The 27,155-nt window shown below is 33.6% G+C and overlaps 5 protein-coding genes across 20 annotated transcripts; 4 read left to right on the top strand and 1 right to left on the bottom strand.

Annotated features, from left to right (window-relative positions):
- The first annotated feature begins 223 nt into the window (after window positions 1-223).
- Window positions 224-5,904, top strand: LOC128873845 (PHD finger protein 14). Of its 4 annotated transcripts, none has more exons than XM_054117761.1 (14): window positions 224-517; window positions 1,439-1,597; window positions 1,737-1,982; window positions 2,063-2,283; window positions 2,359-2,513; window positions 2,602-2,876; window positions 2,945-3,400; window positions 3,482-3,770; window positions 3,838-4,072; window positions 4,187-4,374; window positions 4,443-4,581; window positions 4,660-4,967; window positions 5,050-5,158; window positions 5,772-5,904. In XM_054117761.1, the coding sequence occupies exons 1-14, from the start codon at window positions 475-477 to the stop codon at window positions 5,790-5,792; spliced, it is 2,844 nt and encodes a 947-aa protein (XP_053973736.1). In that variant the 5' UTR covers window positions 224-474; the 3' UTR covers window positions 5,793-5,904. The 4 variants fall into 4 exon arrangements, with proteins under 4 accessions (XP_053973736.1, XP_053973738.1, XP_053973737.1 ...); XM_054117763.1 differs by lacking the exon at window positions 5,772-5,904 and adding an exon at window positions 5,448-5,765; XM_054117762.1 differs by having other exon boundaries at window positions 225-517; window positions 2,063-2,274.
- LOC128873848 (methionyl-tRNA formyltransferase, mitochondrial) lies at window positions 4,571-8,001 on the bottom strand. Of its 7 annotated transcripts, none has more exons than XR_008456507.1 (8): window positions 7,652-8,001; window positions 7,376-7,573; window positions 7,187-7,309; window positions 6,934-7,112; window positions 6,666-6,770; window positions 6,295-6,555; window positions 4,912-5,153; window positions 4,571-4,831 (listed from the first exon to the last, which is right to left on the bottom strand). XR_008456507.1 is itself a non-coding variant. In XM_054117773.1 (7 exons), the coding sequence occupies exons 1-7, from the start codon at window positions 7,867-7,869 to the stop codon at window positions 6,078-6,080; spliced, it is 1,023 nt and encodes a 340-aa protein (XP_053973748.1). In that variant the 5' UTR covers window positions 7,870-8,001; the 3' UTR covers window positions 5,913-6,077. The 7 variants fall into 7 exon arrangements, 2 of the variants coding, with proteins under 2 accessions (XP_053973748.1, XP_053973747.1); XR_008456506.1 differs by having other exon boundaries at window positions 6,466-6,555; window positions 6,666-6,857; XR_008456504.1 differs by having other exon boundaries at window positions 6,666-6,857.
- Window positions 8,002-8,018: 17 nt separating this feature from the next.
- Window positions 8,019-13,676, top strand: LOC128873844 (DNA repair protein RAD50). 3 transcript variants are annotated; one of them, XM_054117759.1, is made up of 9 exons: window positions 8,019-8,089; window positions 8,726-9,002; window positions 9,120-9,269; window positions 9,344-12,193; window positions 12,271-12,396; window positions 12,484-12,759; window positions 12,825-12,958; window positions 13,056-13,184; window positions 13,249-13,676. In XM_054117759.1, the coding sequence occupies exons 2-9, from the start codon at window positions 8,772-8,774 to the stop codon at window positions 13,505-13,507; spliced, it is 4,155 nt and encodes a 1,384-aa protein (XP_053973734.1). In that variant the 5' UTR covers window positions 8,019-8,089; window positions 8,726-8,771; the 3' UTR covers window positions 13,508-13,676. The 3 variants fall into 3 exon arrangements, with proteins under 3 accessions (XP_053973734.1, XP_053973733.1, XP_053973732.1); XM_054117758.1 differs by lacking the exon at window positions 8,019-8,089 and adding an exon at window positions 8,422-8,659; XM_054117757.1 differs by lacking the exon at window positions 8,019-8,089 and adding an exon at window positions 8,423-8,655 and having other exon boundaries at window positions 13,249-13,675.
- A 245-nt stretch (window positions 13,677-13,921) lies between these two features.
- LOC128873850 (ras-related protein rab7) lies at window positions 13,922-18,647 on the top strand. 3 transcript variants are annotated; one of them, XM_054117775.1, is made up of 5 exons: window positions 13,922-14,066; window positions 14,960-15,145; window positions 15,285-15,503; window positions 15,574-15,711; window positions 15,798-18,647. In XM_054117775.1, the coding sequence occupies exons 2-5, from the start codon at window positions 14,966-14,968 to the stop codon at window positions 15,882-15,884; spliced, it is 624 nt and encodes a 207-aa protein (XP_053973750.1). In that variant the 5' UTR covers window positions 13,922-14,066; window positions 14,960-14,965; the 3' UTR covers window positions 15,885-18,647. The 3 variants fall into 3 exon arrangements, with proteins under 3 accessions (XP_053973750.1, XP_053973751.1, XP_053973753.1); XM_054117776.1 differs by lacking the exon at window positions 13,922-14,066 and adding an exon at window positions 14,099-14,630; XM_054117778.1 differs by lacking the exon at window positions 13,922-14,066 and adding an exon at window positions 14,726-14,883.
- Window positions 18,648-19,531: 884 nt separating this feature from the next.
- LOC128873846 (zinc finger CCCH domain-containing protein 14-like) lies at window positions 19,532-25,855 on the top strand. Of its 3 annotated transcripts, none has more exons than XM_054117766.1 (7): window positions 19,532-19,958; window positions 20,479-22,200; window positions 22,281-22,434; window positions 22,935-23,095; window positions 23,208-23,505; window positions 23,586-23,715; window positions 23,855-25,855. In XM_054117766.1, exons 1-7 carry the CDS (start codon window positions 19,920-19,922, stop codon window positions 24,078-24,080), a joined length of 2,730 nt encoding a protein of 909 aa, XP_053973741.1. In that variant the 5' UTR covers window positions 19,532-19,919; the 3' UTR covers window positions 24,081-25,855. The 3 variants fall into 3 exon arrangements, with proteins under 3 accessions (XP_053973741.1, XP_053973742.1, XP_053973740.1); XM_054117765.1 differs by lacking the exon at window positions 19,532-19,958 and adding an exon at window positions 20,017-20,348; XM_054117767.1 differs by lacking the exons at window positions 19,532-19,958; window positions 23,586-23,715; window positions 23,855-25,855 and adding an exon at window positions 20,011-20,348 and having other exon boundaries at window positions 23,293-23,431.
- The last annotated feature ends 1,300 nt before the right edge of the window (window positions 25,856-27,155 follow it).

The following is a 27,155-nucleotide window of genomic DNA, read 5'->3' on the forward strand; positions in this document are numbered from 1 at the left end:
AAAAAGCGAGGATATTTACATACTTGCAATGAAGAAATTTGCGTGCTTCTATTTACTACAGGATTTTTGAACAATCTATATTTACAAAGAAATACTACATCGACTAATAACTTTTGAAATATGTATAAATTGATTTCACATAATTAAGTAATTAGTTAAATATATATTGATTGTAGTTCCCGCGAAAGGATTTTGAGAAATTCAATATGGCGATTTGTAACTGATTCGAGTAAGAAACACAACGGCGTCAGAAGGATAACACTCGCCAAGGAAGTTTGTTTCGTATTATTCATATTTAGATTATTAGCTGATTAGGATCTTAGAAATAATAATACGAATCAACATGTAGATTGTGTTAGTTCATGTACACCATGATATTCGTTTTACTTTCTGCGTATTAAAAGCAATATACATAGTTGGAGGAGTATTAGAACAATTTTATCGTGGATTCAAGAGAATCTGTACCTACAGAGAATGTCTCAGGACGATGACGTAGGATTTTTATACAAAACAATGAGTAAGTTCGAAAAGCTATATCTTGAATTACAACATAATATTTACATTATTCTAACATGTAATATACGATTACGATTATGTTCGTTTCACGTTGAATGTTTGGGTTTTTTTCAAAGACAAACAAGTAACTTTAGTGGTGACCATTCAATAATATAATCACAAAGTATGAAAGGATCGATTGCAATTGCATTATAAGAAATACGTTTACATGGTCGTTATTAATTTTTGTTTTTTAAAAAGTTGTTTGTATGTATATTTGTAATGAAAATAAAAATGATATTTCACTGACATCTCAAAATACTATTTTGCACGTTCTCGTCAAACTTCCGCCCTGACAAAATTATCATAGCGTGACCTAATCATATGCATGATTTTCTATTAAAAATTTTACGTTAGACTCGCTTACAATGAATTTAATCTTGAAAATATTCGGTAGATTAATACTTGCTTATTTGATACGTTGCATTGATACGTATTAGGGACGATATACAGAAAATTAACCTAATTCACATCGCCGGCGTCGTTTGATTACGCATATGTCAGTATTTTACAAAGCGACGACTCGTCGAGTACAGTGAGTAGTGGGAGACATTCAAAAAGCTGTATAGCCATATACGAAGTGTCAAAACCACTGAAGGTGGAATATTAAGTCCGTATTATTCGAAAAGTACACGGCAAACCGATTGAAATTAAATAAAAGTGTTGCTTTAAGAGTAATATGACAAGCTTCTGTATGTATTTATTGTGAATTAAAGACTTACATAACCTAGAATATATTTCTTGTGATATTTTTGATAATATATGCTTTCTCATATAAGTGTATTTATAATTAGAAAATATATCACCAACATACCATTTCTTCTAATAAGATATATTTAGAATATCATTGAGTAATATGTTCTAAATTGTATTCTTCTTTAAGTTGAAAGAGATCCAAAAAAGAGGAGAGTCAAGCCTGTCGGAACAGCACCTCTGCTTGATTTTGATTTAGGTGAAAGTTCCGATGACAGTGATTTCAGAATTGAAGATCATTGTGAAGAATCAGATGATGATTCAGAGGATTCCAACGATATTGGAAAAGGTAAGCTATATCATTATAATTTAAAATATGTTATAAGGAAATATTGTGGATTGTTAGACATTCGTTTTAATAAAACTTTGTACAAATCTTAATCAGTCTAAAGTCAGCTAATCAAGTATTTTTGTCATGTACATTAAAGAAGAAGAAGATGGATCGGAAGAATCTGATGATTCCTTGGATGATCCATTAATCAGTAGAAAAGAAAATGCTAATTTGACTGTGGGTGATGTAATAGAACAAGCTCGGCAACAAGCATTAAAAGGAGGAGGTCCACTCGAAGACAAATTAAATAAAATGTTAATTTGTTGTGGTTGCTTAGGAGATAGAAGTGATGATGTTAATGAAATTGTTGAATGTGATGGATGTGGTGTTAGTGTGCACGAAGGTAAAAGTATAAAATACTTATTCTAATTTTTGTACTGGATACGTATATGTAAATTAATTTTACAATTGAATTTATTCCAGGATGTTATGGTGTATCCGATGTAGAAAGTTTTTCCAGTACCGATTCTTTCTGTCAGTTAGCACCCTGGTTTTGTGAAGCTTGCAGTGCAGGCATCGAAGATCCTCCTTGCGAACTTTGTCCGAACAAAGGTGGAATTTTTAAAGAGACTGATGTAGGCAAATGGGTCCATTTAGTATGCGCGCTTTATGTACCTGGTGTTGCTTTTGGAGAAGTATGGAAGGTTTTTATTTCTAATATACGTAAATCGAGAACATTTTTAAATATATATATACACGTGTATATTTCATTATTTTAGGTTGATCGTTTATCAAGTGTAACGCTCTTTGAAATGGCATACAGCAAATGGGGAGCAAAACAGTGTTCTTTGTGCGAAGATGCGCGTTACGCTCGTACTGGCGTATGCATAGAATGCGATGCTGGAATGTGCCATACATATTTCCATGTTACTTGGTATGAATAGTTTATAAAAATTACTAAATCACTGAAATTCAATTGTAAGTAGAATATAGCAAAAATATATCATGGAATTTTTTTATAGCGCGCAAAGGGAAGGTCTGTTGTCTGAAGCTCACAGTGAAGAAGTGGACCAGGCTGACCCATTCTATGCACATTGTAAACTTCATTCCGATAAAACTCTCGTTCGTAGACGTAGACGTAATTGGTTAACTCTACAGTTACGAGCCCAGTATCGACAACAGTTATTAAAACAACCTAACCACTTAGATACAGAAGAACAACGTAGAATTCAAAGAAAACTGGCAAAACATCGACACAAATATTTAGCTCATAAGGCATCTCGACCACCGCCATGGGGTAAGTTGTTTATTACATGTAACAAAACTGTTACACTAAATCGTTACACTAAATATTTGTATCCGCAGTACCAACTCAGAAGATGCCCCGACTATTAACTACATCCGCATCTGCTTGTCGACAATTAGCAAGGAAAGCTGAACTCATGGGCGTTGATACGGCTGCATTGGAAGCACAGGAAGCCCAACTTGTAGCCTTAGTCGATGTTAGAAAAAAATGGCATATTCCGCCTGCTTTTAGCGTAGAATTTATTGGTTATTATTTGGATCGCAATTTGCGAGTGACGTCTATGAAAAGGCGGTTGCAAGAACTGCTCGATGTTAATTCGCAGTTGCTGAATGAACAACAGAGGCTAGACAGAAAATATGACGAAGTAATGAAGGATAACGAGGAACAAATACGCGTAAATGTAACATTGAAAGAAAAGATAGAAATGTATCACCAAGTACTCCAGAGCAGCGGTTATGTGAAACCTTTACCACAAATAGCTGACTTGGCAAAGCCACGAATAACACCAACATTAGGTAAGTCGCGACATGCTAAGCGAGACACACGACAGATCACTTGAATAAGTCATTTTCTTTTGGTATCATTCTTCGTAATAGGTACAGGTTTAGGTGTACCAACAGCAGCTGCCTTAAAAATGGGTGTTGGTTTTCCCTTGCCAGTAGGTAAAGGTGTAGAAGGTGTACGCGAGGGTAGAGTGTTGAGTAGTCAGGCACAAGATCAAAATCATAAAGGTGAATTGACTCTAAGGCATCAGTGTGGAATATGCAGAAGATCTACAAATCAACATCTTCTTGCAAAGTGCGACACATGTCATCTTCATTACCATTTATCTTGTCTAAGTCCACCTCTATCGCGTATGCCCAAGAAAACGAAGTTAATGGGATGGTACGTATGTCCGTAAAAAAATAGTTACTACTAAAAAAACTATCTTATAATTTTCTTTGTAATATAGGCAGTGTTCTGAATGCGATAAGGAATCTTCTGGATCAGAGGTCGAACGTGTCGACACATCAGCCCCTCGTAAATTAAGGCACTGTAAGGATGATTCCAATTTAACATTGACACCAACACCACCACAAGAAGTGCAAGTGCCTACAACACCAACGACACCAAGCACTTCGAAAAATTCGTCTGCTAGTCTTAGTAGTGTAACAAATGTCACAATTGATACGCCTACAACGCCAAAAGTAATTACTTTGATTAAAATAGTTGTAGTGTGATGTTACGAAAAATATCTTAACTATTAATAATACATAAATGAAGTAGGCAGTGCAATATTATCTTACATTAAATATACGCAGGTGACTATAAAACCAGTTGGACCACATCCTCCGTCTTCGACTCCTATTCAGTTAGGAGAACCGGTATACAATCAGCAACCTATTAATAATGTGACAATAGCGACGAGAGAAGGATCACCTGAATATATGGTGGCTTCGGCAGATGGCACGGAATCTGTTTCGCAGAGAAGTGCAAAGAAAAGAAGAAGGTCTGTAAAATGTTTTTTTTTTTCTTTTAGGTGATTATAGAATATGAAATTCTATTATATGTTATCAGGGAGAAGCACAAACGATATACACCTGATCCGATTACGGGAGTGAAACAAAGAAAACGAAAACATAAACGGAAAAGTCTCGATGTGGAGAATCCAGAAGGACAAGGTCAACCGGAAGTTCATAGAAGAATAACGATAAAGGTACATTTTTATTACGATACAAACAAAAGTATATTGATATATCTTTTTTTTTTTACACCAATTTATTTCATTAAACAGATAAAACCAATACCAAGACCAGAGGGTGAAGTTGCTTCTGAATCAAGTCCGCAGATGTTTGTAGCCACATCTACCAGTACTGAAATCACATCTCCGCCACTACCTAAACTGCCACTTCCGCCGCCTGCTCTACCCGTTCCGTCGATACAACCTTTAATTTCAAATGCTGCACCTGTAACAGCGAACGCGTCTTCTAATAGTACGGGTAATAGGGTATCGACGGGAAATGCAAAACGGGGAAAAGATACAGACCTTCTAACTCATTGCAATGTCTGTGATATGCCTGGCACCAGTCAAAATCTCGTCATGTCAGTTTATATAAATATATTAAATATATAGATGTTTTAAACATATTCTGTATTCATGACATTATCACTTTTCACGTCCCAGGTGTGATGAATGTAAAAAATGCTACCACTTCACCTGTCTTGATCCACCAGTTAAAAAGTCGCCCAAAAGAAGAGGCTACTCCTGGCATTGCGCAGATTGCGATCCTAGTGTAAGTTAATTATTATTTATCACCCATATTCATTGCAACAAAGGTACTTTTTATTTAGTCGAAGGAGGAAGAGATAAAAATGATAAATTTGTAAGTAGTTAGTGTTCGCGTGTAAGAGAATCGAACTAACATGTGATCGATAATATATAGAAAATATGAACACATGACATAATATAAAGTACTTTAATGTCGAAAACACCTATAAATCTTAAATTTTGTCAACGATCTTAAACATAGAAAAAACAATCTTATTAATAACTAGTTGCTAATATTAACTAATTATTTTCAGTAAAAGCAGTGGCATCTTTATTTATTCACTAATCGAATACAACGTTCCATTTACAAAATATTGAATGGCAATTAGTTATTAATACGAAAAAAATTAAAATCTCAATTTTATAAGAAAATGGGAACAATTCTTCATAAAAGATGGATAATACACCTATACACTTCATGTAATTTTCAAGCAGGCCAAAGTAACAAATTAGATTACAACTTATTTATAGATACTTTTATCTTTGACCTGAAACTGTTACTAGGAATATATATTGAAGCTAGATTAATTCAATAAAAGAACGAATCTGTAATAGTAAATATATTTCTTTTATTTCAGGCCTCTGAAACTGAGACTTAATATCAACAATTTTATGTCTGCAGCTATAATTCCACGTTTAAATAAATTAAGACATTAAATGTCATTATGTTTTTTGTAAAATATACAAAATATAGTCAAACAAATTTTCCTCTGATTAAACAGTCTTTTGGAAGTACATACTGCAAATGTTACTTTTAAATATGTTTTAGAGATGTGTTTAACTTCCATATTTCTTTAGTGAAGTTTTCAGTATTTATTTTCAATCGACTCCTTCTCTACTTAATTTTTATAGTTTCTATATCTATAAATAAATATGACCCGGTTCTAAAAAAATTCTAGATGTATACCTATGAAGGTAAGAAAAAAATTAAATATAAGAATATCCTATACTTGTAAAAAACAACAATTATAGGTTAAGTTTCGACTTTTTGTTCTATTTACAATATATCATAACATTTCCTACATTTTATTTTAAATTTAATTTAAAGAATAAAAGCATTTAATATGGCTATTTTTAGCATGAATAAATTTATAATCTTACATTTATGTTTTAAATGTATATTCAGGATTTCAACATTCGTTGCTTTAGGATTCGCATGATCTCGATCAACGTGTAAATATCGTACAAAAATTCAAACAAAGAATTCTTTTCTTTTATTTCTGCTAGCCATAAAACCATTATAAAAGTCACGTGCAGACATAGGAGATCTACCTTTCATGACAACTTTCTTTACAGAAATACAGTTTCCTCCTTTACATTTTATAATTAATGCATCACTTTTCTTATCATATATTACAACCCCTGTAAACATAGAATTATTTCAACTTATACATCAAATGAAACCCTCAAACTTCTTTAACATTTCTGTTCCGTATTAGTATAAAACATGATATATAAACTTGTGCTTTTACCTGGCATTTCTCCTTCAAGTGTTGATGGAATTGGTTCTTTTATCTCTTTGACATCATGTAACTTTATTTTTGCGTTCTGAAATGTTGCAGTAACTGGATACACTCCTAAAAGAGCGCGATGTAAGTCATAAATATTTCTTGCAGACATTTCATTCCACTTAATTACAGCTATTTTTGATGTTATTTTTGGTGCTAAAAGATATGAATCAGAAATTATATTTGGACTGTTGATAAAATGGTTCTATCAATTATATAAATGTATATTTACCATATGTGACATTTTCTTCATCTTGAGGTCTTGCAGATTGCAATATTTGTGGTAAATTTTCAAGTACGTTTACTAAAAGATTTGCTCCAAGCTTTGCTAATCTAGCATATAGTTCTGGCAATGTTTCATGTTCACCAATATTAATTTTTTCTTGTAACACTATTTCTCCTACATCAAATCTAAAATAATATTCAATTTCTTAAGATATACATTTTGTTAAAAGACTTTCAAATTTCCTAATAGTGAATGTTACTTTTTTGGCATAATCTTCATTATTGTAACTCCTGTTTGCACTTCTCCATTCATTATTGAATAAACTATTGGTGCTGCTCCTCTCCATCTTGGTAATAAGCTAGCATGAACATTTAACATACCCCTGCAAAATAATAATAGATGTATACAATGTAAATTATTGTGTATCGCTAGAAAAAAAATGACATACAATGGGAATGAATTTATAATACTCGATGGAATCATATGACCAAATGACACAACTATCCCAATATGAAATTCAGATGCATTGAGCTTAGGTGGCCAGTTATTTACAATAATTTTATTCTCTTTTGCATAACTCATCACTGCATTTTCTTTTCCTTTATTTACAGTAACAACTTCCAATCGTCGTAAAACTTTAGACTGGCTAAATAAAAAAAATTACAATCATACACGTACAGTAGGAACAAATGGATTTTATATAAAAACATAAAAATTGTCTTACTATTTATTATACAAGACTTTTAAACTTTCAACCGAAAATTCGTCTGTACCAAAAAATAACACACTCAATAGACCACTTTTCGGTGTCGTATGTGATTCTCTGTTACAAACATAATGTTGTGTTTTCGATTTAACAATTGATAAGAATATTTTATTCGATTTCTTAAATTTAAACACTAATCGTGTTCCTCTAAATGCAGTGAAATTGAAAAATGTCATTGTACTGATATGTTGATTGTACTGTCATTTAGAAAATATTATAATATGCATTTTCAAGTTTACATTTAAACTACACGCTTATGTTTCACGTAATATAAAACCTGATATAACCTATACATTATATATACTATAAGTGTATTCTGGTATTCATAAAGGCTACCGATGGCGCCACTGATACCAACTGATACTAAGACCCGTTCACAGAGCGACTTAATGAGCGGTAACCTTTCAAGACTCATTGCCTTATACACAAAAAGCTAAATAATATCTTTAGAAATCACCATCAATCATAAAACTAGAAAATGACATCTATAATATTATTATATCTATTTACATTTTACATTGTCAAATTTCATTCTACCTAACAGGGCCGGCGCAAGGCAGGTTCAGCGCATTCAGCGGAACTCGGCCCCGTATTTTGGGGGGCTCGCGTTCTACGAAAATGTTGAATTTTTTTATTAGCAATGATTCAGTTTAAAGGAGTGACAAAAATCATCAAAGTATTATTATTTAATATTCATCTTATAAAAGATATGTGACAGCATTTGTAAAGAAATAATTCCGCGTTGTAAAATTTAAGTGTAGAATTTGAATGTGAGTTCAGGCCCCGCAAAATTTTTGAGCTCGGCCCCGCAAAAGGTCACGTCGGCCCTGCTACCTAATCTTTGTTAGAACAACCCCTCTAATAATAAGTCCATGCTCCCCCTAGTTTGTTTACACCCGTATGGAATTAGCTTACATTTGACACATGTATAGGAATAATAACAACTTATTTTGATAAGATATGTATGTAAGGTATTTGTTTGATTGTTTTCTTGTCAAGTACTGATTTTCATTCTATCGTTACAATTTACAGTGTCTGAAATTTTGAGCTGTGCTCTGTACTGAACATAGTTTGAACAATGTCACGAGTTAGAAGACTTTCGATACGCGGTATTCGTAATTTCGGGGACGATAACGAGGAGGCTAATATTCGGTTTTCACGACCTTTGACGCTTATTCTTGGCCAAAATGGAACTGGGAAGACAACAATCATCGAAGCTCTTAAATTTGCTACATGCGGCGAATTTCCACCCGGCTCGGATCGCGGGAAATTTTTTATTCACGATCCGAGTTTGACAACAACTTCTTCGGTACGATTTACCATTACTCAATGAGTACGATTTACCATTCTATACACTAGTCATCTATGTTTTTTTTTTTTTTTTATGAAAATTATTGTTGCTTAGTTGATATTTCTATTCACACAGGTGCGAGGTGTTGTGAAAGCTGAAATAATTGATTCTGGGGGTAATATTTATACAATATGTAGAACAATAGAATCTACAAAAGCAAATGCATCAATGAAATTTAAAACACTCGACAGTGCCTTAAGTAGATTAAATAAAGGTTCAAAAGAGGTACGCTCTGATAGTATATATTACAGTACAAGTATAGTATAAGTTTTTATTAATTTCTCTGTTTATTAACAAAGGTGGTATCAATAACTAATCGATGTGCCAATGTTGACCTCGAGCTAACAACAGCAATGGGTGTAACAAAACCAATTTTAGAATATGTAATATTTTGTCATCAAGAAGATCTTAGTTGGCCATTTCAAGATGGTAAAAAGTTAAAAGAAAAATTTGATGAAATTTTTGATAGTGCTGCTTTTAACAAAGCTCTTGAAAATATTACAAAGTTGAGCAAAGAGTTACAACAGAAAGTTCTTGTATTGAGAGAACAAAAACAGAATGCTGAATTAGTTGTTTCTGAAGTAGTAGATAAGGAAACAAAACTTGAAGATCATAAAAAACGATTGCAAAATACTACAACAAAAATAGCAGACATTGATCAAGAATTAGAACCTTTAATTGCAGAGATGAAAAAGTTACAAAAAGTAGATTCTGAATATAAAGATTTGCAAACTGAGGAAAGAAAAACAAGAGCAGAATATGATATAACCAAACAGCAGTTGAATAGGTTAAAAGAAAATATAGGAGAAGTATTTGAAGGAACAATGGAGGAATTAATGTCACAGATAAAATCATATGATGAAAACTTAATGGGAAAAGCTTGTGAAATAACAGAATTTGAGATGAGATTAAAAGATATTGATAAAGAAGAGTCTAAGGTAGCAAATACATTAGCCAATGAAAGGGTAACCAGTGGTTCTTTACAGCAACAAATTAAAGATCAGGAAAGAAAAGTTGCTCTTCGTAATAAGATATTAAACGAAACATTATCCGCTTGGAATCTTGATAACATAGACTCTAATGTATCCGAAGTAGAAGTTTTAGCTCTTTCGAAAAGGTTACAAGAGAGAATGAGAGAATTAGAAAACAGAGTAGAAGAAAACAGAGTAAGGAGGGCTGAAGAAGAAAAACAACTGCAAAAAGAAGTAGATACTTTGCGTAGTGAATACTCAAAAATAGAATCGGAAAAAAATATAAAAGAAAATGAAGTAATTAAGACAAGAGATGAAGTTAACAAAATAAAATTGGAAATCATGCAAGTTGGCGCTGCAGCAAATAAGTTGAACTCTATGGAATCGAAAATGAATGAGGTGAAAAATAGACTTCAACAATTAAGCGAAACCATGGATGTAGATGCTGCAAGAAAAGAGGTTCTTGATAAAACTAAGTTACGAAGTGAAACAGATGCTATGTTAAATGCAGTCGATGAAGAAATAGCTTCCTTATTAAAACAGAGTTCACTGCAAGCTGAATTAGAAATACATAAATCTTCGTTGCTCTCTAAAGAAAAAGATTTAGAAAAATTAAAAGTCAAACACGAGGAAACTATAATGAAGTTATTGAATATTAATGAACTAACAGAAACTAAACTAAGAACCTATTTCGATGCGGCTCAGAAAAAATTAACAAATGAAATAGAATCTATTACGCGGGAAATCCAAACAGAAGAGCGTCATTCTACAACATTAGAAACAACAATATCACATGTTGAGAACGAACTTGAAAAGAAAAAGAAGGAAATAGAGTCAGATAAAGGAAAGATCTCGTCAATTTGTCATTACAAGGACTTTGATGAAACGTTATTATTGCAATCAAGAAAAGTCAAAGATTTACAAGACAAAAGGGGACTATATGCTCATCGAAGTGTTGCTTATAAGGAGTATATGAAGCAATTGAAAGAAACAAACCCTTGTTGTCCTTTATGCCACAGAGGCTTTGAAGAACGCAGATCTGTAGAGAACTTATTGAGGGAAATGGAAACAGAAATGGAAGATCATCCAAATCGTTTGAAAGAATGCGAATTAGAGTTGAAGATACAGCAAGAGAAATATGATAAGATGTTGCAACTAAAACCAGTAGTTGAAAAAATAATACAATTAGAAGAAAATGAATTAGATAAAATAATACATAATTTAAAAATGTCTAAAGAGAACTTGACAAAGTCGCGAACATCTATAACGAAGTTAAAAGAAAAGAAATCCAACCCTGAAAGTAAATTAACGATGTGCAAAGATATTATGGGCGATATTATGTTGTGGGATAAATATGTCGATGAAATTTCAAAACTCAAACAAACAATAGATAATTTTCAATCTCGCATGGTTCTCGCTGGAATTAAATCGGAACGTAGTCTCGAAGAAGCTCAAAGTCATAGAGAAGAATTGAAAGCATCTGTAAAAAATATCCGCGATGACATAGAAACATTACAGTCGAAAATAAACGCGTACAATGAAAAAATGCATAATGCTCGAGAAGAACAAAATACATTACACGAAGAACTGTTAAAAATACGTTCAGGCATGCAGAAATTAAAACAATTAAAAGATCAGCAGGAAGCATTGTTCACGAAAGAAGTTTCTCTTGGAGAGTCTGTAGATATACTAAGACGAAATGTGACTGCTGCGAAAACTGAATTAAATGCAGGAATTGATAAGTTAGAAAAAAAGAAGAAAGATAATTGGGAAAAACACGAAGTTGATAGAGAATTATTAACGGAAGGTACTAGACGCTTAAGAGAGTTACAAAAAGTGCAAGATGAAGTAGATGCATTTGTATATCGTAAAATTCCCGAGGCTTTAGAGCGCTCTGAATCGAAGATAAAAAATTATCAGAATTCCATCAACAAATTTGTACGCGAGAAAAGTACCGCTGAAGCAATGATAAATAAGTTAAAGGAGGAAATTAATCGTCAGGAAATCCGGAAAAGAGAATTATCTGATAATATTCTGTTGCGAAAAACTCATGAAAATGTTAAAAGTTTACAACAACAATGCTCGCATATAGAAGAGAAACTGAAGACTATAAACTATGATGAAATGAAAGAAAAATGGCAGGACTTACAAAGTCGAGAAGAGGTTCTCCTCCGTCAGGTAGGAAATTTACCTATGTTTATCGATACCTATGTTATTTTTTAATAATAGTTGAATTACGATTAAATTATTCGTAGAAAAACATGGCTAAAGGTAATCAAGAAGAATTACAAAGAGCTATTCTACAGTATACCCAAGAGTTGAGGAAGGAACTTTACAGGCAAGCTCGTAGACATTATAAGAGCAAATGCATCGAATTAACAGTAATATGTTATGAATATTTTATTTTATACATTTAGCATTTAATGTAAATAGTAATGCACGTTTGACATAACTTATTTCTAAATTAGGTAATGCAAGAAGCCATATTAAATTTAAAAGCATACAGTACAGTATTAGATGTTGCTATGATGGAATATCATGAAGAACGCATGTCTACAGTTAACAGAATTATAAAAAAAATGTGGAAACTTGTGTATACTGGAACAGATACGACGTCTATAGAAATTCGCACAGATGCTACTCAAGGTGTAGGTACTAAAAGAAGAACATACAACTATAGACTGGTTCAAACAAAACATGGTCACGAATTAGATATGAAAGGTCGCTGCAGTGCTGGTCAAAGAGTAAGTGCTTTTAAATGCAATACATTCATATTATTTTAATGTCACTTATAAACATCCTATTTCAGGTTTTAGCTTCTATAATTATAAGGCTCGCTTTGGCAGAAACTTTCTGCAAAGATTGCGGAATTCTCGCGTTGGATGAACCAACAACAAACTTGGATCAACAAAATGCAGATAGTTTAGCGAGTGCATTAGCCAAGTATGTCTGAATTCGTATAATTATTCAAATAATTTATACGGAATACATATAGTGGTTATTGCTTAAAATTCTTACACTTATTATTTTTATGTCGTAGGGTTGTTAAAATACGATCACATCAAAAGAATTTTCAGCTACTTGTAATTAGCCACGATGAAAAGTTTTTGTTTAAATTAGCCGAATTGAATAGCAATAAAGGCTTCTATGAACTTTACCGGAAAGCAAGGTATGTTCGTGTGAAATATTGCATAATATAGCGCTTACTCAGGTATTAAATATGTATTTTCCAGTGGATACACGGCAGTTAGGTATTGTCAAGTTGAGACTCGCGATCACATCGATCTAAATGCTATAAAGCAAGAAATATCATCGGACGAAGAAGCCAATGAATACTCTGAAAAATCACGAAATCGCTCACAGGAGTCAAATTCATCTAAAAAATCGTATAATGAGAATGTATATCACAAAAAAAGACAGATTAGCGATAACGATAGAGAGGAGCATACCGAAGCTAGAGCATCAAAAAGAAGATATGTTTTGAACATATAATTTCCTCATTTCTTTTTATTAATACTATGTACAATAAAAGAATGTGCTATTTTATATAGAGTCCACTAAAGTCATGCGTTTTTGTTTGTTTGTTACATTAAAAAAAATGTACGCTTTATATTTTACGCGTAAAATTTTATATTTTTATAAAATTCTAGTAACAACTTTATGTTCGTATTACATTGTAGTAGTTACAAATATATATTTAATTTTTCATGTGTTATGGAACATATAAAAATAGTCTTCCTTTTAGAAATCTAGTTATATTTTATATACATGACGAAAATTGAATTTTTATATTCATATTAATGAAAACCCTTAATCAGATTAGTAAATGTTTTTATTAGTGCTTTTAAATATTACCGCCTGTTTCGTTAACGTTGCGTGTATCGAGTACTGGATCGATTTCGATAATCGAGTTTTAATCGTGCTTGGTCGATAAAGGCGAAGAACAGGTGACGACATCGTTGTCATACTCGTGATTTCATAACACGCCATTTTCTTTGTGTGAAGTGCTGGCTCGGGAAAATTTCACTCACTGTTTTCTATCTAATTCAAGGTAACGCGAGTTATAATTGATATTTTATTATTCCGTCAAACATCGTCTACATCTCTCAACGTGCGTCATATGCGTTTCATTGGACACTTGTCCGATCGTCTTAATAAATCTCAATTGTTGAGATCGCGTGTTGACAGGTTTTCAAGCATCGCAGTTAAACGGATTCTATTTTGTCTCTGTTCGATCGTGTACCTTATTGATACCTTAACAGCGTCTATTTACGCACATTCACGGTTGTGTTGAGCATTCATGGCAAATATCGCTGGAATATCGTAGTCGTTAACCGCCAAATCGTGTAATCGAAACACTTTCGCGCAATGATTTTTTTTAAGTAATGTACATTCATACGTCATTACAAGGGGAGTACTTTTCCCATTCACGTTCAATGATTCACGAAAAAAGTTATGCGTCCGTAACGCTCTCTGACCGTCGTTCTGCGTTTATATAATTTTATTATGTACCTTTACTAAACGAAGCTGTTGCATCCTAATACGATATTTACCCAACAATGAGAAAATAATCTTACAACGGAATAATTCGACTTGTAATTATTATTTTATTAAGGTACTGTACTTTCCTCCTTTATGTAACAAAGAATCTTTGTATTTATTTATGATTGCTTAGATCAAGCAGACTTCTGCAAACTTGATGATTCATTCACCCTATACACCAATTACTTGCAATTGTTATCTCTGATTTGGGCATCCGGTATATATATGAGCTCGATTGTCAAGGCATCTACCGATTCATAACTGCATATTTTAATACCACCTTTGTATAATATTTTGACAACGAAAACATTTATCACATAGGATTAGTAAGGAATACCTTGTAACTCTTAATATAATTTATTAATAAGATTACCAATGAAAAAGGGTTTCTTTTGCTTTTAGTTCACAATGGCATCTCGTAAGAAACTGTTGCTGAAGGTTGTTATTCTGGGAGATTCAGGAGTTGGTAAAACTTCCCTGATGAATCAATACGTAAACAAAAAATTTAGCAATCAGTATAAAGCTACAATTGGAGCAGATTTTCTTACCAAAGAAGTTATGGTAGATGATAGGATAGTGACAATGCAGGTAAATATATGTTCCCTATGTCAAATATAAAAAAACAAAATGTTGAATATTGTAGATATTTTTTTTAAAAACAATGATATTATTATCTTGTGTATGTCTTATGATTAATTTATCTTTTATTTTGTTTACATTTCTTCAGATTTGGGATACAGCAGGCCAAGAAAGATTTCAGTCTCTTGGTGTGGCATTTTACAGAGGTGCGGATTGCTGTGTACTTGTGTTCGACGTCTCCGCCCCAACCAGCTTCAAATCTCTAGACTCGTGGAGAGATGAATTTTTAATTCAGGCTTCCCCTCGGGATCCAGACAACTTCCCGTTCGTTGTACTTGGGAATAAAGTTGATTTGGAATCCAGAGCGGTAAGAATATTTTCGAACTATATTAATTTTTAACCTATCTCGTATTAATATTCATTTCTATTCATTTCAGGTTTCTAGTAAGAGAGCACAACAATGGTGTCAATCTAAGAATAATATTCCATACTTTGAAACTAGTGCTAAAGAGGCCATTAATGTTGAACAAGCCTTTCAAACGATAGCAAAGAATGCTTTAGCTCAGGAAGGTGAAGTAAGTCATCTATAATTACTTTTATCATTTTACATAATCCATTTCTTGTATATATTAAATAACATATGTACATACTGTTATTTCAGGTGGAATTGTATAACGAATTCCCTGACCAAATTAAGTTGACCAATGACCAAAGAAACAATGGCAAAGGTGATTCTTGTGCCTGCTAGGTTTTGGAGCAATGTAAACTTTGGACAAGCACCTAGATGTACAGGTCAGATCGTACATACGCGTACCTGCACATTTTGAAAATACTACAGCGAGTTTGATATGTTCTGGAAGTCACGGGTATGCTCCTTGGTTTTCTTTTAGATTTCATTTAAAATAATTGAATATATGAACACTATTTGGATGTTCTTAACGAATTATACGAACATATTTCGAATCTAAGAATTATTTAAATAATCTAAAACTGATACCATGGAGCATTCGTTTGACTTCCTCACATAGGAGACTGTGTTGTATTTCATATTGTGTGTTTGTGCTATACTTGACTTTCCAAATTAATGGTTGGCTAGTTGAGCATTCAACACATTATTTCTGAATATTGTAATGCTCTCTTATTGGGTATGGCGAACAGTATGTGAACTGCCCTTTTTAATTGCATCTTTACAACTCACTGTTGATGTCCTTCGTTGTGGAGTGATACTATGATGTTTTCATACCACTGTAGACATACCTTTTATGTTGAAAGAAAAATTCACTTGGTCGGAAACACATAGCGTAACAATTAGATCATCGCAAAAGTTTGCTCATGATTTATTAAGTACAATCGCATTTACGGAGGAGCTCTAGAAAGTAATTAAGATTTGTGGGTAGATACATTACACCATCTTTCTGATGTTGCTTTTCGTCAATTGGAAATGAAAATCGTTTACGTTAATGGATTATTATATATAATTAAATTTCTAAAACTTACGTTGCAGTTGTTCAACTCCTTCTGAACTTATTTCACAACGCAAACCTTGTTGATCGTGGTATCGCCCGAGATATACTAATGAATTTAAAAAAAAAAAACTTGTACAGTGATCGCATTTGTTTGAAAAACAATAGATTTGTTTAACAACATAACAACATTACAATATTTGTCGTGAAGTGTCACGGCTGGTTTTATCTCAAAAGGCTAGTGCGTTTTCGAGGAGAAAATCCCCTTTTTAAAAACAACTCAGTAGTTGGATAATTTGTAATTTGGTGTTTCCAATACGCCCACGACATTTGTATATTAGTATTTTCATATATTCTTAAATTCCACTCAGAGGTGAGAGTCTTGAGCCGCGATGCACGAGTTTCCAAACGTTTCGATTCCGTGTAGTTTATCTTGGTGTGATTTAAAGTTGCTAAAAAAAACGTTTTTTTATTAAACATATCAAGCAATATCTGTGAAAGCTATTTGGTGATTCTCTTCTAAAAACTACACGTTTTTGTCTACTTACACTTAGTATTATAGTATAAGTCATATAAACACAATTGTTAAGTTAATTTGAAGAACAAAAAGTTTTCAGTATCACTTTTTAATAGTTTCATTCGCCTCGAAAATAAAACATTTGGCGATGAAAAATGTTTAATTGTATCACGAGTAATACGCCCCACCGAATCAATGAATTTAGAAATGAGAATGACGAAGTTGTTAAAAACAATACTATCAATTTGTCGTGGAAATTATGCGTCGCGGTGCTGATGATCACTTCCATATTCAAAATTATAATTTTAGATCAATCTCAATTCTGAAAATAGAGCAACAGATTGCGTGAGCCGGAACGATACATACCTATAAGATTTCTTATGAAAAAAAAAAAGTTCATTGCGTGTAATATACGCGTATACTTACGATCGTGCAGAGTTTTTGAAAGCTGTAATTTGCGTTGATCATACGTGTACGCGTGTGTGCGTAATATATATGTATATAAATGATGATGATCATGACGATTATAACTATAATTATTAATATAATTTTATCGAAATATGTTAACGATAGATATTATAAATATTATCATTATTGCTGCTGCTGCTGCTGCTGCTATAAAATTACTATTGCTACTCTTAGTTTTAAGTGAAGTAAAAGAAAAAAAAGTCAAGAAATACATTTATTGCAGAAAAAGTACGATTTGGTCGAGTTAATTCGCTGATGCGGTTCACGTCACGGATAATAATCACGTGACCTGAAACAAACAAAAAATATAAGACTATCCCTATTGTGGTTCGATGTCTATATTGTTATCGAAATGAGTGTCTGTTAAGTTAGGTAGCAAATCTAGCAAACCTTGTATGAAGTAGCGTGTAAGACTAAAATATAACTGAATAGCACCAATTTAGCAAATGTGACAGATAGTATAGAAAATAGTTTTTTTCCAATTATAAAGGTAATCTCGTAATACAGTATGGTTTTATCTATGAGTTTTCAATATGTTGTTATGTTCTAATCAATATGTAAATTGAATACTTACCCTTGTACGAATGTAAGAAAATATTCGTTTTTACACAAAGCAGTTTTATCGCTTTTTTGAACCGACTATTTATTTCAATGGAGTCCAAACAAAAAAAATAAGAATTTATACATGATATACGTATGTATACATATATAAATATATGTGAGTATTGAACTAAAAATACCTATATACAAGTATGTAGATTATATAATGCGTATAGAATATTTTATATTAATGTCATGTATGATATCACACGGCCTTTGTTAAGTTTTAAACAAATTTTTACGATTAATGTCAAATACATACATATAAATACACACGCCTTTATAGAGAATAAATTACGTTCGTTTACAGATAAAATATAATAAGAATTGGAGACATCTATGATCGGTAATTATAAAAGATGTGTTGTTCTTTTAATCGTCTGTATCAGGTAAAAGCATTACGTTAGAATAGTATATTCACTTTCAAATTCAGGATAGAACACAATAATATTGTTCAAAACTTTCTGATACGATAATTTATTTACAAAAATGACCATCTTAGACTAGAAATATAGGGTCCAGATATATCAGAACCCGGAGTGAAGCCATGTTCGCCATATTAGGTTGCCATTACGAATTCGTAAGACTGCTAGACATCTGTATAGAGACTATAATCTGTGACTAAACGCGCATCCCCGATTTCCGCCAAGAACCTTATTCATTTATTGTTAGAAGCAGTTTCCAGAGTAATCACAAGCAAAAGTTACTGTATTCGTGAAAAAGCAGTTATTTTTTGAAAATGCATACGTGTCCCGTTAAATATTCCCATTTTCATTCTGAAAATGAACGTGCAGCAGTTGGTAATTATAAAAATATAACATTCCACAGGTAAGTGAATAAGACAACAATTAAATATTTCATTATTTTGTTTTGTTTTGTTTAGATATTCAAAGTGTTTAAATTCTAAAAAATTTATTTCTACACATATAACTATACTTTTAACTATAGTCTTATTTAAACTTCCCGCTGTAAATTGGCAACGTAAGATGGCCGACGCGTCTCCCCCCCTTGGCTTCATACCGCACCACGTCCTTAGTATACAGGGTGTCCCAAAAATTTTGGGGGTCCTTGAAAAGGGTGGTTCGGGAGGTGGTTTGAAACAACATTTTCCTTAGCGAAAATGTTGTCTGAGGCTTTGTTAAGGAGATATTAACAAAAAACCCCGACCAATCAGAGCGCGCGTATACCGTTGGAGCGAGCGGGGTAGCGAAGGCTACGCGCTCTGATTGGTCGGGGTTTTCCGTTAATATCTCCTTAACGAAGCCTCGGACAACATTTTTGCTAAGGAAAAAGTTGTTTCAAATCACCTCCCGAACCACCCTTTTCAAGGTGTTACAACGTTTTTGGGACACCCTGTAGGGATAGACACTGGTATAGGACTATACAGGGTGTCCCAAAAATGTTGTAACTCCTTGAAAGGGATGGCCAGTCTATGCCCAGTCTCTATATTCTTGTGTCCGTGCCCGATCCCTATATTCCTGTGTTCCTATGTTCGTGGATAGTGGACAGTCGAGATAAAAACCTTCGTGTGCTTGTTTTCAGTATGAAGAGTATAAAGTATTTGCGTGGTTTCCTATCTATATGAAATGCCTATTCAGTGCGAAGGAGGCATTCTGATCCTTCGTGGCAGAGGATGTTTTTATTCTTTAACATTCGTGATAATATCGTCAATTTCTTGACTCGACAACCGTTTACTTCTTCCGCGCGATCAACTTGTTAAATGTGATCGTCAGTCATGGACATACGCGGTGTAGAAGTTACAAATCAGTTGCGAGTAAGTAGAAGATTCGCACTTCTAACTGGCCATCCTAAATTTTTCTGAACATCTAGTCTTGTTTAGTAGCTTCGAATTTGTTATATCGTAGGATTATCAATAACTTTTGTTTTAACGTTCTTGCAATCGTTCCTTGTCGGTTTCAGACAACATTTATAATACTCCTGCAAGCTATTTTATTTCAGATTAAAAAGGTACAGTCGATGGTATGATTATAGTGATTTCAAAGAAACTTCAATGTGTCAACAATTTTGGACAACATTTCTAATTCGAAAGGCTTCTTTTGTGCACCTGAACTTTAAGATTTTGCCTGCTCCAAAAAGCAATATCAATGCATTGTGGTCCACAGAATGCATTGCAAAGGACTTGTATTTCACTTTCAATGAGGATGTTAGTTTACAGTCCTCTTGAAACTTAATAAAATCACTATATCTGTACAATCAATTGTAACATCTTATTCAGGTTTACTCCATTTTATTTTGTCCAATCTCTAATCATGCTTGTTATTATTCTCTTTCAGAGCGCCATTCGTGCTAAACTGCTAGAATTAGGAGTACGATACGATGAAGAGTTGCCAGATTATATTTTAGTAATGGTTGTAAATAAAAAGTCTCGTCAACAAATGCATGATGATCTGAACCTCTTTTTGGAAAGCTGTACAACGCCATTTGTCGATTGGTTACATGACCAAGTGTTGAAGAAGTTGCAGAAGGTTACCGTAGCAAAAAAGAAATCATTAAGAGAATTTGTGCCTACAGTTGTTGTGAAGCAGGAGGAAGAAAGGAAAAAGAAAAAATCATCGACAACCTCTTTCTTGGAAGATCAGCTCGTCACCCCAGCCACAGATAAGTCTTCCAATAAAACAATAAAGGATGACAAGTCAGTCAACAAACAAAGCGCAAAACCATCCGTATCTAGTCAGAAGTTGGATACACTTCAAAATAAAGCTATAGATAAGCCTGTGAAGAGTGTGAGTCACGAAGAGAAAGTGGATGCCGAAGTAAACAGTACCATTCTTCCACAGCCTGTGGTGAAGAAGATACAATCAAATGATAATCAGAATGGAAACACGCATAAAGTAATAAGCATCATTGAAACCTCTAGTATCAAGTCTGGAGATCTTGATATCGAGTCAAAGGTGGATGATGCATCATCCAGGAATTTAAAAAGGCCGTTAGATATGTCCATTAATTATCGCGATACTTTAGAGAAGAAACTAATTGAAACAAAGCGATCAAAGGTCGAAGAGGATGCTGAAACTACAACAGAGGACAACACAAAGAAATTGAAGTCCTGTATTAACAAACCAAAAGTTACTTCTGTTGTGTCCGTTAAAAATCGCCTCGGTATAGCGTCTCCCAGAAAGAAATTCGAAATTCACAGGGAGAAAATAGATAACGAAAGTCGGTACAGACAGAATGAGAAGCGCGTTGAGAAGCATCGATTCGATACCAACCGCAACAATAACTTCCAAAGAGGAAGGAACTTCGATGCAGACGATCGTGCGAAGAGGAGTCGTGAAATCGAATTAAAACACAATGACTCGGACAAAGCTAGCGATATCAAGATTCGACTGTGTAATTCTAAAGTCGAGAAAGTACCTAAAAGTATAGAGTTAAGGGAGAAAGTAACTACAAATTTAAAGTCGAAACTAATAGAGAAAACAACGGGTACGATTAAAGATCGTTTAGGTATCGCGAGTTTCAATAAGGTGCAGAAACAATTAGGAAGTAAAGAACCGGCAGACTTCAAGAGCAAACTTCTAGATCAAGATCGCGATATTTTAAGTAACAATAAAAATATAAAGAATAGATTGGAACCATTCAGAAATAATTTTAGGCCGGTAAGCGTTAAATGTGGTTTCAATTCGACGATTAGGCGTTCCCAGAGTAGCGAGGACGAGGACTACCTTAATCTAGGTGCGGAAGAAGAATTAGACGAGGTTGAGCAGTCCGCGAAGAACTCTGGGCCTATCAAATCCCGCATAATAGCTGTAAATAAATCTATACCAATGAAGACTGAAAGAAAACGATTAAAATCGTTGGAGAAAACTAGCAAGGAATCCAGCGATACGGAAGATATTGAAGACACCAAGATACCCAGTAAAGTAATTGTAACGCCGAGACCTTTGAAGCCGTTACAACCCGCACAGAAACGTGCTACACAATCGCTGTTATTGAGAGCCGTTGCAGAAGCTAATCAATCTGTCGTCACACAAAAAAATCCAGAACCATGTTTATTGGTATGCATAATGTGATTTGATTACTTAAAAGTTTGATAGAAAATGTATCTTTTATTTTCATTAAACGCCTATTTCCTTAGGATAAGAAGCAAACATTAAAACGCCTTAAGCCTGGTCCCGTTCGAGACGTAGGCCAAAATTTATCGGTACACCTTAATTCCAACAAGAGATTGGTCATGGAGAAGATTCAAGTTGAATTAAACACGGATGTGTCCGAGACTAAATCGAAGTCTTGTAAGTACGTTTTCAAGACACAGGCAGACATATATAATACCTAGGTTTTTATATAGATTACAATGTTGATTTAATTTTGTTGATCGTGGTGTATTTTTTTGAAATTTGTTAATAAATACTACATAAACCGATACGTTTTGTTTACAATTGTATACATTTTAAAAAACCACATGGCCATGCAAGATTCATTCACATTATATATACTTTAAAAGAACACTGGTTGGAGGTACAAATTCGCAAAATAATGTTTTCACGATCCCTCATTTCATTTTAATAGCTTATATCATATATTATTTAATAGCGTAATATCACATATTATTCTAAAGTACTTGTACGAGTTATGAAAAGGGACCAAGTTTAGAGGGATACTTATAAAGACTGATACATAGATTTCATAAAAAATAAAACAATAGAATTATACATATATATATAACAATTCAAATAATTTAAGTTGAAATAAAATTGTTTCCATAAGACATTCAATATTATGTGGTTTACAGACATACATCAGTCAGTTACAGAAGAACACATGGGGGTTGTAATGTCTTTGTTCCAAAGGAGCGACGACAACCAGAAGTTTCTGGTCACTTTGAACGGATACAACAATAATCTCGCAAAGGAGAAAACTGCGTCCGACGACGAGGAACGATTAGAAATGGAGGTAGTTAACAAGAACAATAGCTCTTAATACTTTTCTATTAAACTCATTCCGATGCACATTTCTTGACTTTCTTTACCAATTCATTGAGTTAACGTCTGAATCGTATTTGAAGGTAAATGAAGACGATGAACTTGTGCTTTTAACACCACAAAATGACGTATATACTCAGAATGAGTCAGAAACATCTGTTTTTCAAGTAACCGAAGTGGAAGATGAGGAGGACGCGAGTGGAAAAGAAAGAGCTGAAGAGAATAACGAAAATTGTAACACCGAAAATGTCGAGAAGATTACTGAGGAAGTACCGAGAAAGAGAAGAAAATTAAGTCCTATAGTGTATAATAGATCTCACTCGCCCAGTCCTGCAGTTTTGAAATCCAGCACCTTACCAACGACTCCAATATTAACCAAACGTGAGTAACCTAATTGTAAATCGCTTATTAAATGTCCATTATAAGAAAATTCCTTCTAACCTTTTTTCTTGCTCTTTCAGGTTTAGAAAAGAAGCCATTAACCGAAAATGCAGTGACAGTTATAGACAAGTCGAAAGAAAAATGTAGATACTGGCCCAACTGTACGTTGGGAAATAAGTGCGCATATCTTCACCCTCTCGTTATATGCAGGTTATTTCTTTTTTTCGATAGCTTTAAGGGGCCTGCCTAGTAAAGTAAACGGATATCTTTTAATCTTTGGAATAGACAGTCTCCTTAAATTGGCTTACCACGTATAGGCGGTCATTTAATTATTTTCTTTTCATTACAGTGCATTCCCAGCGTGTAAATTCGGAAGCAAGTGCGCTTACAGACATCCTAAATGCAAATTCGGCTTATCGTGCACAAAGTTGGGATGCGTATTCTCTCATCCCGCGCAACAGTGCAAGTATCATCCTTTCTGCACTAAACCTGCTTGCCCTTATTCGCATCCGCCCCCGGTAGCCACGGAAGCGTCAAGTCAAAGAGCGAAATTCACGTGGCGCAGACGAGATTGAACTCTAACATTGTACAGATATACAAATTCCCTTTCTCTCTAGCGATATGTCAATCCAATACGTTGGACAGGGATGCCGTCACAACCTGAACATTCCAGTGAAACGAAATTTGAATGGTTACGACAAGATTACCCACTGAGGTAGCTTTTCATAATTTATTTCTAGGATGGGCCTGTAATTTTGTTACAAAATGTTTCATGAAGTTACATATCTGCCCTTGAAATAAATTCTCTAAAGCTATCTCATTCCTCAGGTCGTCACGGTGTCGTAATCCTTTCAAAGTAGAAATAAGATTTATAACTGAAGCGAACTATATCGATAGATCGTTACTGCCAATTACATACTTGAAAACTTTCACTTTGCACTTAGGAATCTAATCAATTTAATTTAGAGACTTTTGAGTTATCCCACGCTTTGCATCGCATCACCGTGGAGTGTTTCACAATAGAATAAATAGCAACATCAGGATGACAGTACACAGTAAGTTTCCTTTGTCTATGTGTAAGCATTTCTACTAACGATTACTTTTAAAAATGGTTTGTGATAGTACCCCTGTCTACACGGAAGGTGACGCTCTAGTTTGTACAGACCAACGGGTGTACTCGTGATCATAAACTTTGGAGGAATTCTCGACATTCGATTTTCTCTTAAACTGTATTATATATCGTGCATTGGTACACGCGAACGGTCGTGTACCGATCTCGAGACACGGTTTGCATTTGTTGAATAACGATCAACATTAGCACTCTAGCTTTATCTTTTACTATTCTTCAAAGTCCAGTTCAATGGATTGCGAATTCTATTCGTTTCACTCGGTGTAAACATTTAATGAAATGATATTCGACGTTAACGCGCTTTTGACAAATAATACAATGATTTGTCGAAAGAATAAGACATATGTTCTTCATTTATTCTCACCTTTTTTTTGGTGAAAGACAGGTACTCTTCGCATCGAGCCAGACACAGACTATCTTGCACAATAAAAAGATTTAAAAAATCAAATGAAACTCTCGAAATGCATTCGAAATTATTACGAGCTCTATTTATTACTTGATGGCTGTGCAATAATCATCGTAATGATTTCATTTTTAACGGGAAAAATTGCACGGACGATGGGCTAAAGAGAACCATAATAGCGTACATTTCTTTTAATGTATAATTTATGTTTATTGCGCGTACAGAGGAGGACAAAATTCGATTTGAATAAATTTATATTAATTTATATTGTTTATTCAACTGAACAGTGAAATTATTTAGTTCATTGTGAAATGTCAAATTGAAATTGTAATTTTTATTTAATGGATAACGGATTGCATAATTTATTTTGCATTTTTTATTGGACATTTTGATCCAGACTAGAATTTTTCTCATCTCTGTGGACGCGAAAAGAAGAAACTATAGGTACACAGATTGTATCTATAAAATTTACATAATTTAGTCTGTTTGATTATCTACGCCGCAGCCCGTATCAAATGCCGATTACTTTGTAATCTATTATACAATTTCCCATTTGATTGTTTCTATTCGTTCTCGTTTATGTGAACAAAATGCTTCCTACCTTTGATCTATAAACTAAATACGACTTTGAACGAAGGACGAAAGGGTGGGCCATGTGTTTTGATTCACATTAAATTCAAACATTAATGTAACCAGAGAAATGGAGATTATCGTACGATGCGAAGACCATTGTATCAAAAAGATTAATATAATGTATATTATACATTAGTAATTATGTATTATGATTTATTATGTACTAAATATATGAATATATTATGTGCAATTTTTTTTTATTTTCGCTTCTGTTTAAAAGATTAGAATGAATTTGCAACATGATTTAATTTAATACAATTTTATATTGAAAGTATCGTAAATACATTCATACGAATAAAATGAATTAATTTAGTTAAGAAAATTATACAAAAATAATATTAAAAGAAACTTGTGGGCCACCCTGATATGATCACTTGTACTTCTTTGAAATCGATGAAATTTTTTTAATTATGTATTTAATTTTGTACCGACGATACTTGTAAAATAGTAGCTAACAGCAACTTCGTTTTCACGTTAATCGTACACACGGTAGAATTATTTGTAAGAATCAGTTTCACGCTCTAATTCAATTGTAAGTTTGCACCGCGTCAGGATTGTTGTATATGCGTGTACGTAAACGATTTGCCACGATAAACTTGTATTTATAACGCATACACGTGTCTAACTACCGTGCCCGCTTTGTGCTCTTGCCAAACGGCCTTCCCTTACCTGTGCAACAATAGCTGACCTATATTATTGTCGCAGGTCTTTCAGGTACACGATTAGCTTCCGGGATATCCTAATGAAAGGGTGCCCAGGAAATAGAAAAATAATCTATGCAAGACTGTGCACGTTCAGAAAATCTTTATTTGCCTCGATCACAGCTTGAACCCGAGCCTTGAACTTTGCATACTTGAGTAAGATCATTTTTATTGTCTCTGTAATCAGTTGGGAAGACTATATATAATTTATACAATTATTAGCCTTTCGAGAGCATACATTTAATTAAGCTTCGACGCTGAGATGTGCAAAATTCTTATCTAGACAAAAATGGGGTTAATGATAAGTAAACAGTAACTGCAAGTTACTCTTTGCATTGGAATTAAAATCTGAATTTTTATGTAATGAAAATTGAACTGTTTTGTGCAACTGTTTAATTTATTATACAATGATTTTTATTTTATAAATTGTTACATGATACAAAAATGTAATTCTGTATCTGAAGGTGATGTTGAAAACTGTAGGACAGAGGTTTAATCTCATTCTTGAGATTCATAAAGAAATTTGAATTCGTTTATGATCATTTGATTCATTCTCAACGCACTCGTATCCTAAGCAGTGATGTAAGAATGATTCGAGCTGTTTAAACAGGGATTTCTGTGCACGTATCAGTAGCTATTTTCACGTAATAGCGAGCGTTACTTATTCTTCAGCTTACAGTATTATTTTCATACGGTGACGCGGCGAGTTTATAGACTTCTGGACTGAGAACAATCTTTGTACAAATAACGTGAATCATGGAGAGGCTCAGAGACCTTCCAGGGT

The sequence above is a fragment of the Hylaeus volcanicus genome, chromosome 3 (assembly GCF_026283585.1).
Source record: "Hylaeus volcanicus isolate JK05 chromosome 3, UHH_iyHylVolc1.0_haploid, whole genome shotgun sequence".
In the NCBI taxonomy this organism is placed as follows: domain Eukaryota; kingdom Metazoa; phylum Arthropoda; class Insecta; order Hymenoptera; family Colletidae; genus Hylaeus; species Hylaeus volcanicus.

Bases quoted from the DNA above. Each gene is read 5' to 3' on its own strand.
- LOC128873845 (XM_054117761.1), top strand. From the start codon at position 475: ATGTCTCAGGACGATGACGTAGGATTTTTATACAAAACAATGA. The intron at 2,877-2,944 runs GTAAGTTGTTTA...TTGTATCCGCAG, and splicing joins ATCTCGACCACCGCCATGGG to TACCAACTCAGAAGATGCCC. The intron at 4,375-4,442 runs GTCTGTAAAATG...ATATGTTATCAG, and splicing joins AGTGCAAAGAAAAGAAGAAG to GGAGAAGCACAAACGATATA.
- LOC128873848 (XM_054117772.1), bottom strand. From the start codon at position 7,869: ATGACATTTTTCAATTTCACTGCATTTAGAGGAACACGATTAGTGTTT. The intron at 7,574-7,651 runs GTAAGACAATTT...TTTTTTATTTAG, and splicing joins AAAGTCTTGTATAATAAATA to CCAGTCTAAAGTTTTACGAC. The intron at 6,556-6,665 runs GTAAAAGCACAA...CTATGTTTACAG, and splicing joins ACTTGAAGGAGAAATGCCAG to GGGTTGTAATATATGATAAG.
- LOC128873844 (XM_054117759.1), top strand. From the start codon at position 8,772: ATGTCACGAGTTAGAAGACTTTCGATACGCGGTATTCGTAATTTCGGG. The intron at 12,760-12,824 runs GTAAGTGCTTTT...ATCCTATTTCAG, and splicing joins GCTGCAGTGCTGGTCAAAGA to GTTTTAGCTTCTATAATTAT. The intron at 13,185-13,248 runs GTATGTTCGTGT...TGTATTTTCCAG, and splicing joins GAACTTTACCGGAAAGCAAG to TGGATACACGGCAGTTAGGT.
- LOC128873850 (XM_054117775.1), top strand. From the start codon at position 14,966: ATGGCATCTCGTAAGAAACTGTTGCTGAAGGTTGTTATTCTGGGAGAT. The intron at 15,146-15,284 runs GTAAATATATGT...ACATTTCTTCAG, and splicing joins ATAGGATAGTGACAATGCAG to ATTTGGGATACAGCAGGCCA. The intron at 15,712-15,797 runs GTAAGTCATCTA...CTGTTATTTCAG, and splicing joins CTTTAGCTCAGGAAGGTGAA to GTGGAATTGTATAACGAATT.
- LOC128873846 (XM_054117765.1), top strand. From the start codon at position 20,196: ATGTGTCAACAATTTTGGACAACATTTCTAATTCGAAAGGCTTCTTTT. The intron at 22,201-22,280 runs GTATGCATAATG...CTATTTCCTTAG, and splicing joins ATCCAGAACCATGTTTATTG to GATAAGAAGCAAACATTAAA. The intron at 23,716-23,854 runs GTTATTTCTTTT...TTTTCATTACAG, and splicing joins CACCCTCTCGTTATATGCAG to TGCATTCCCAGCGTGTAAAT.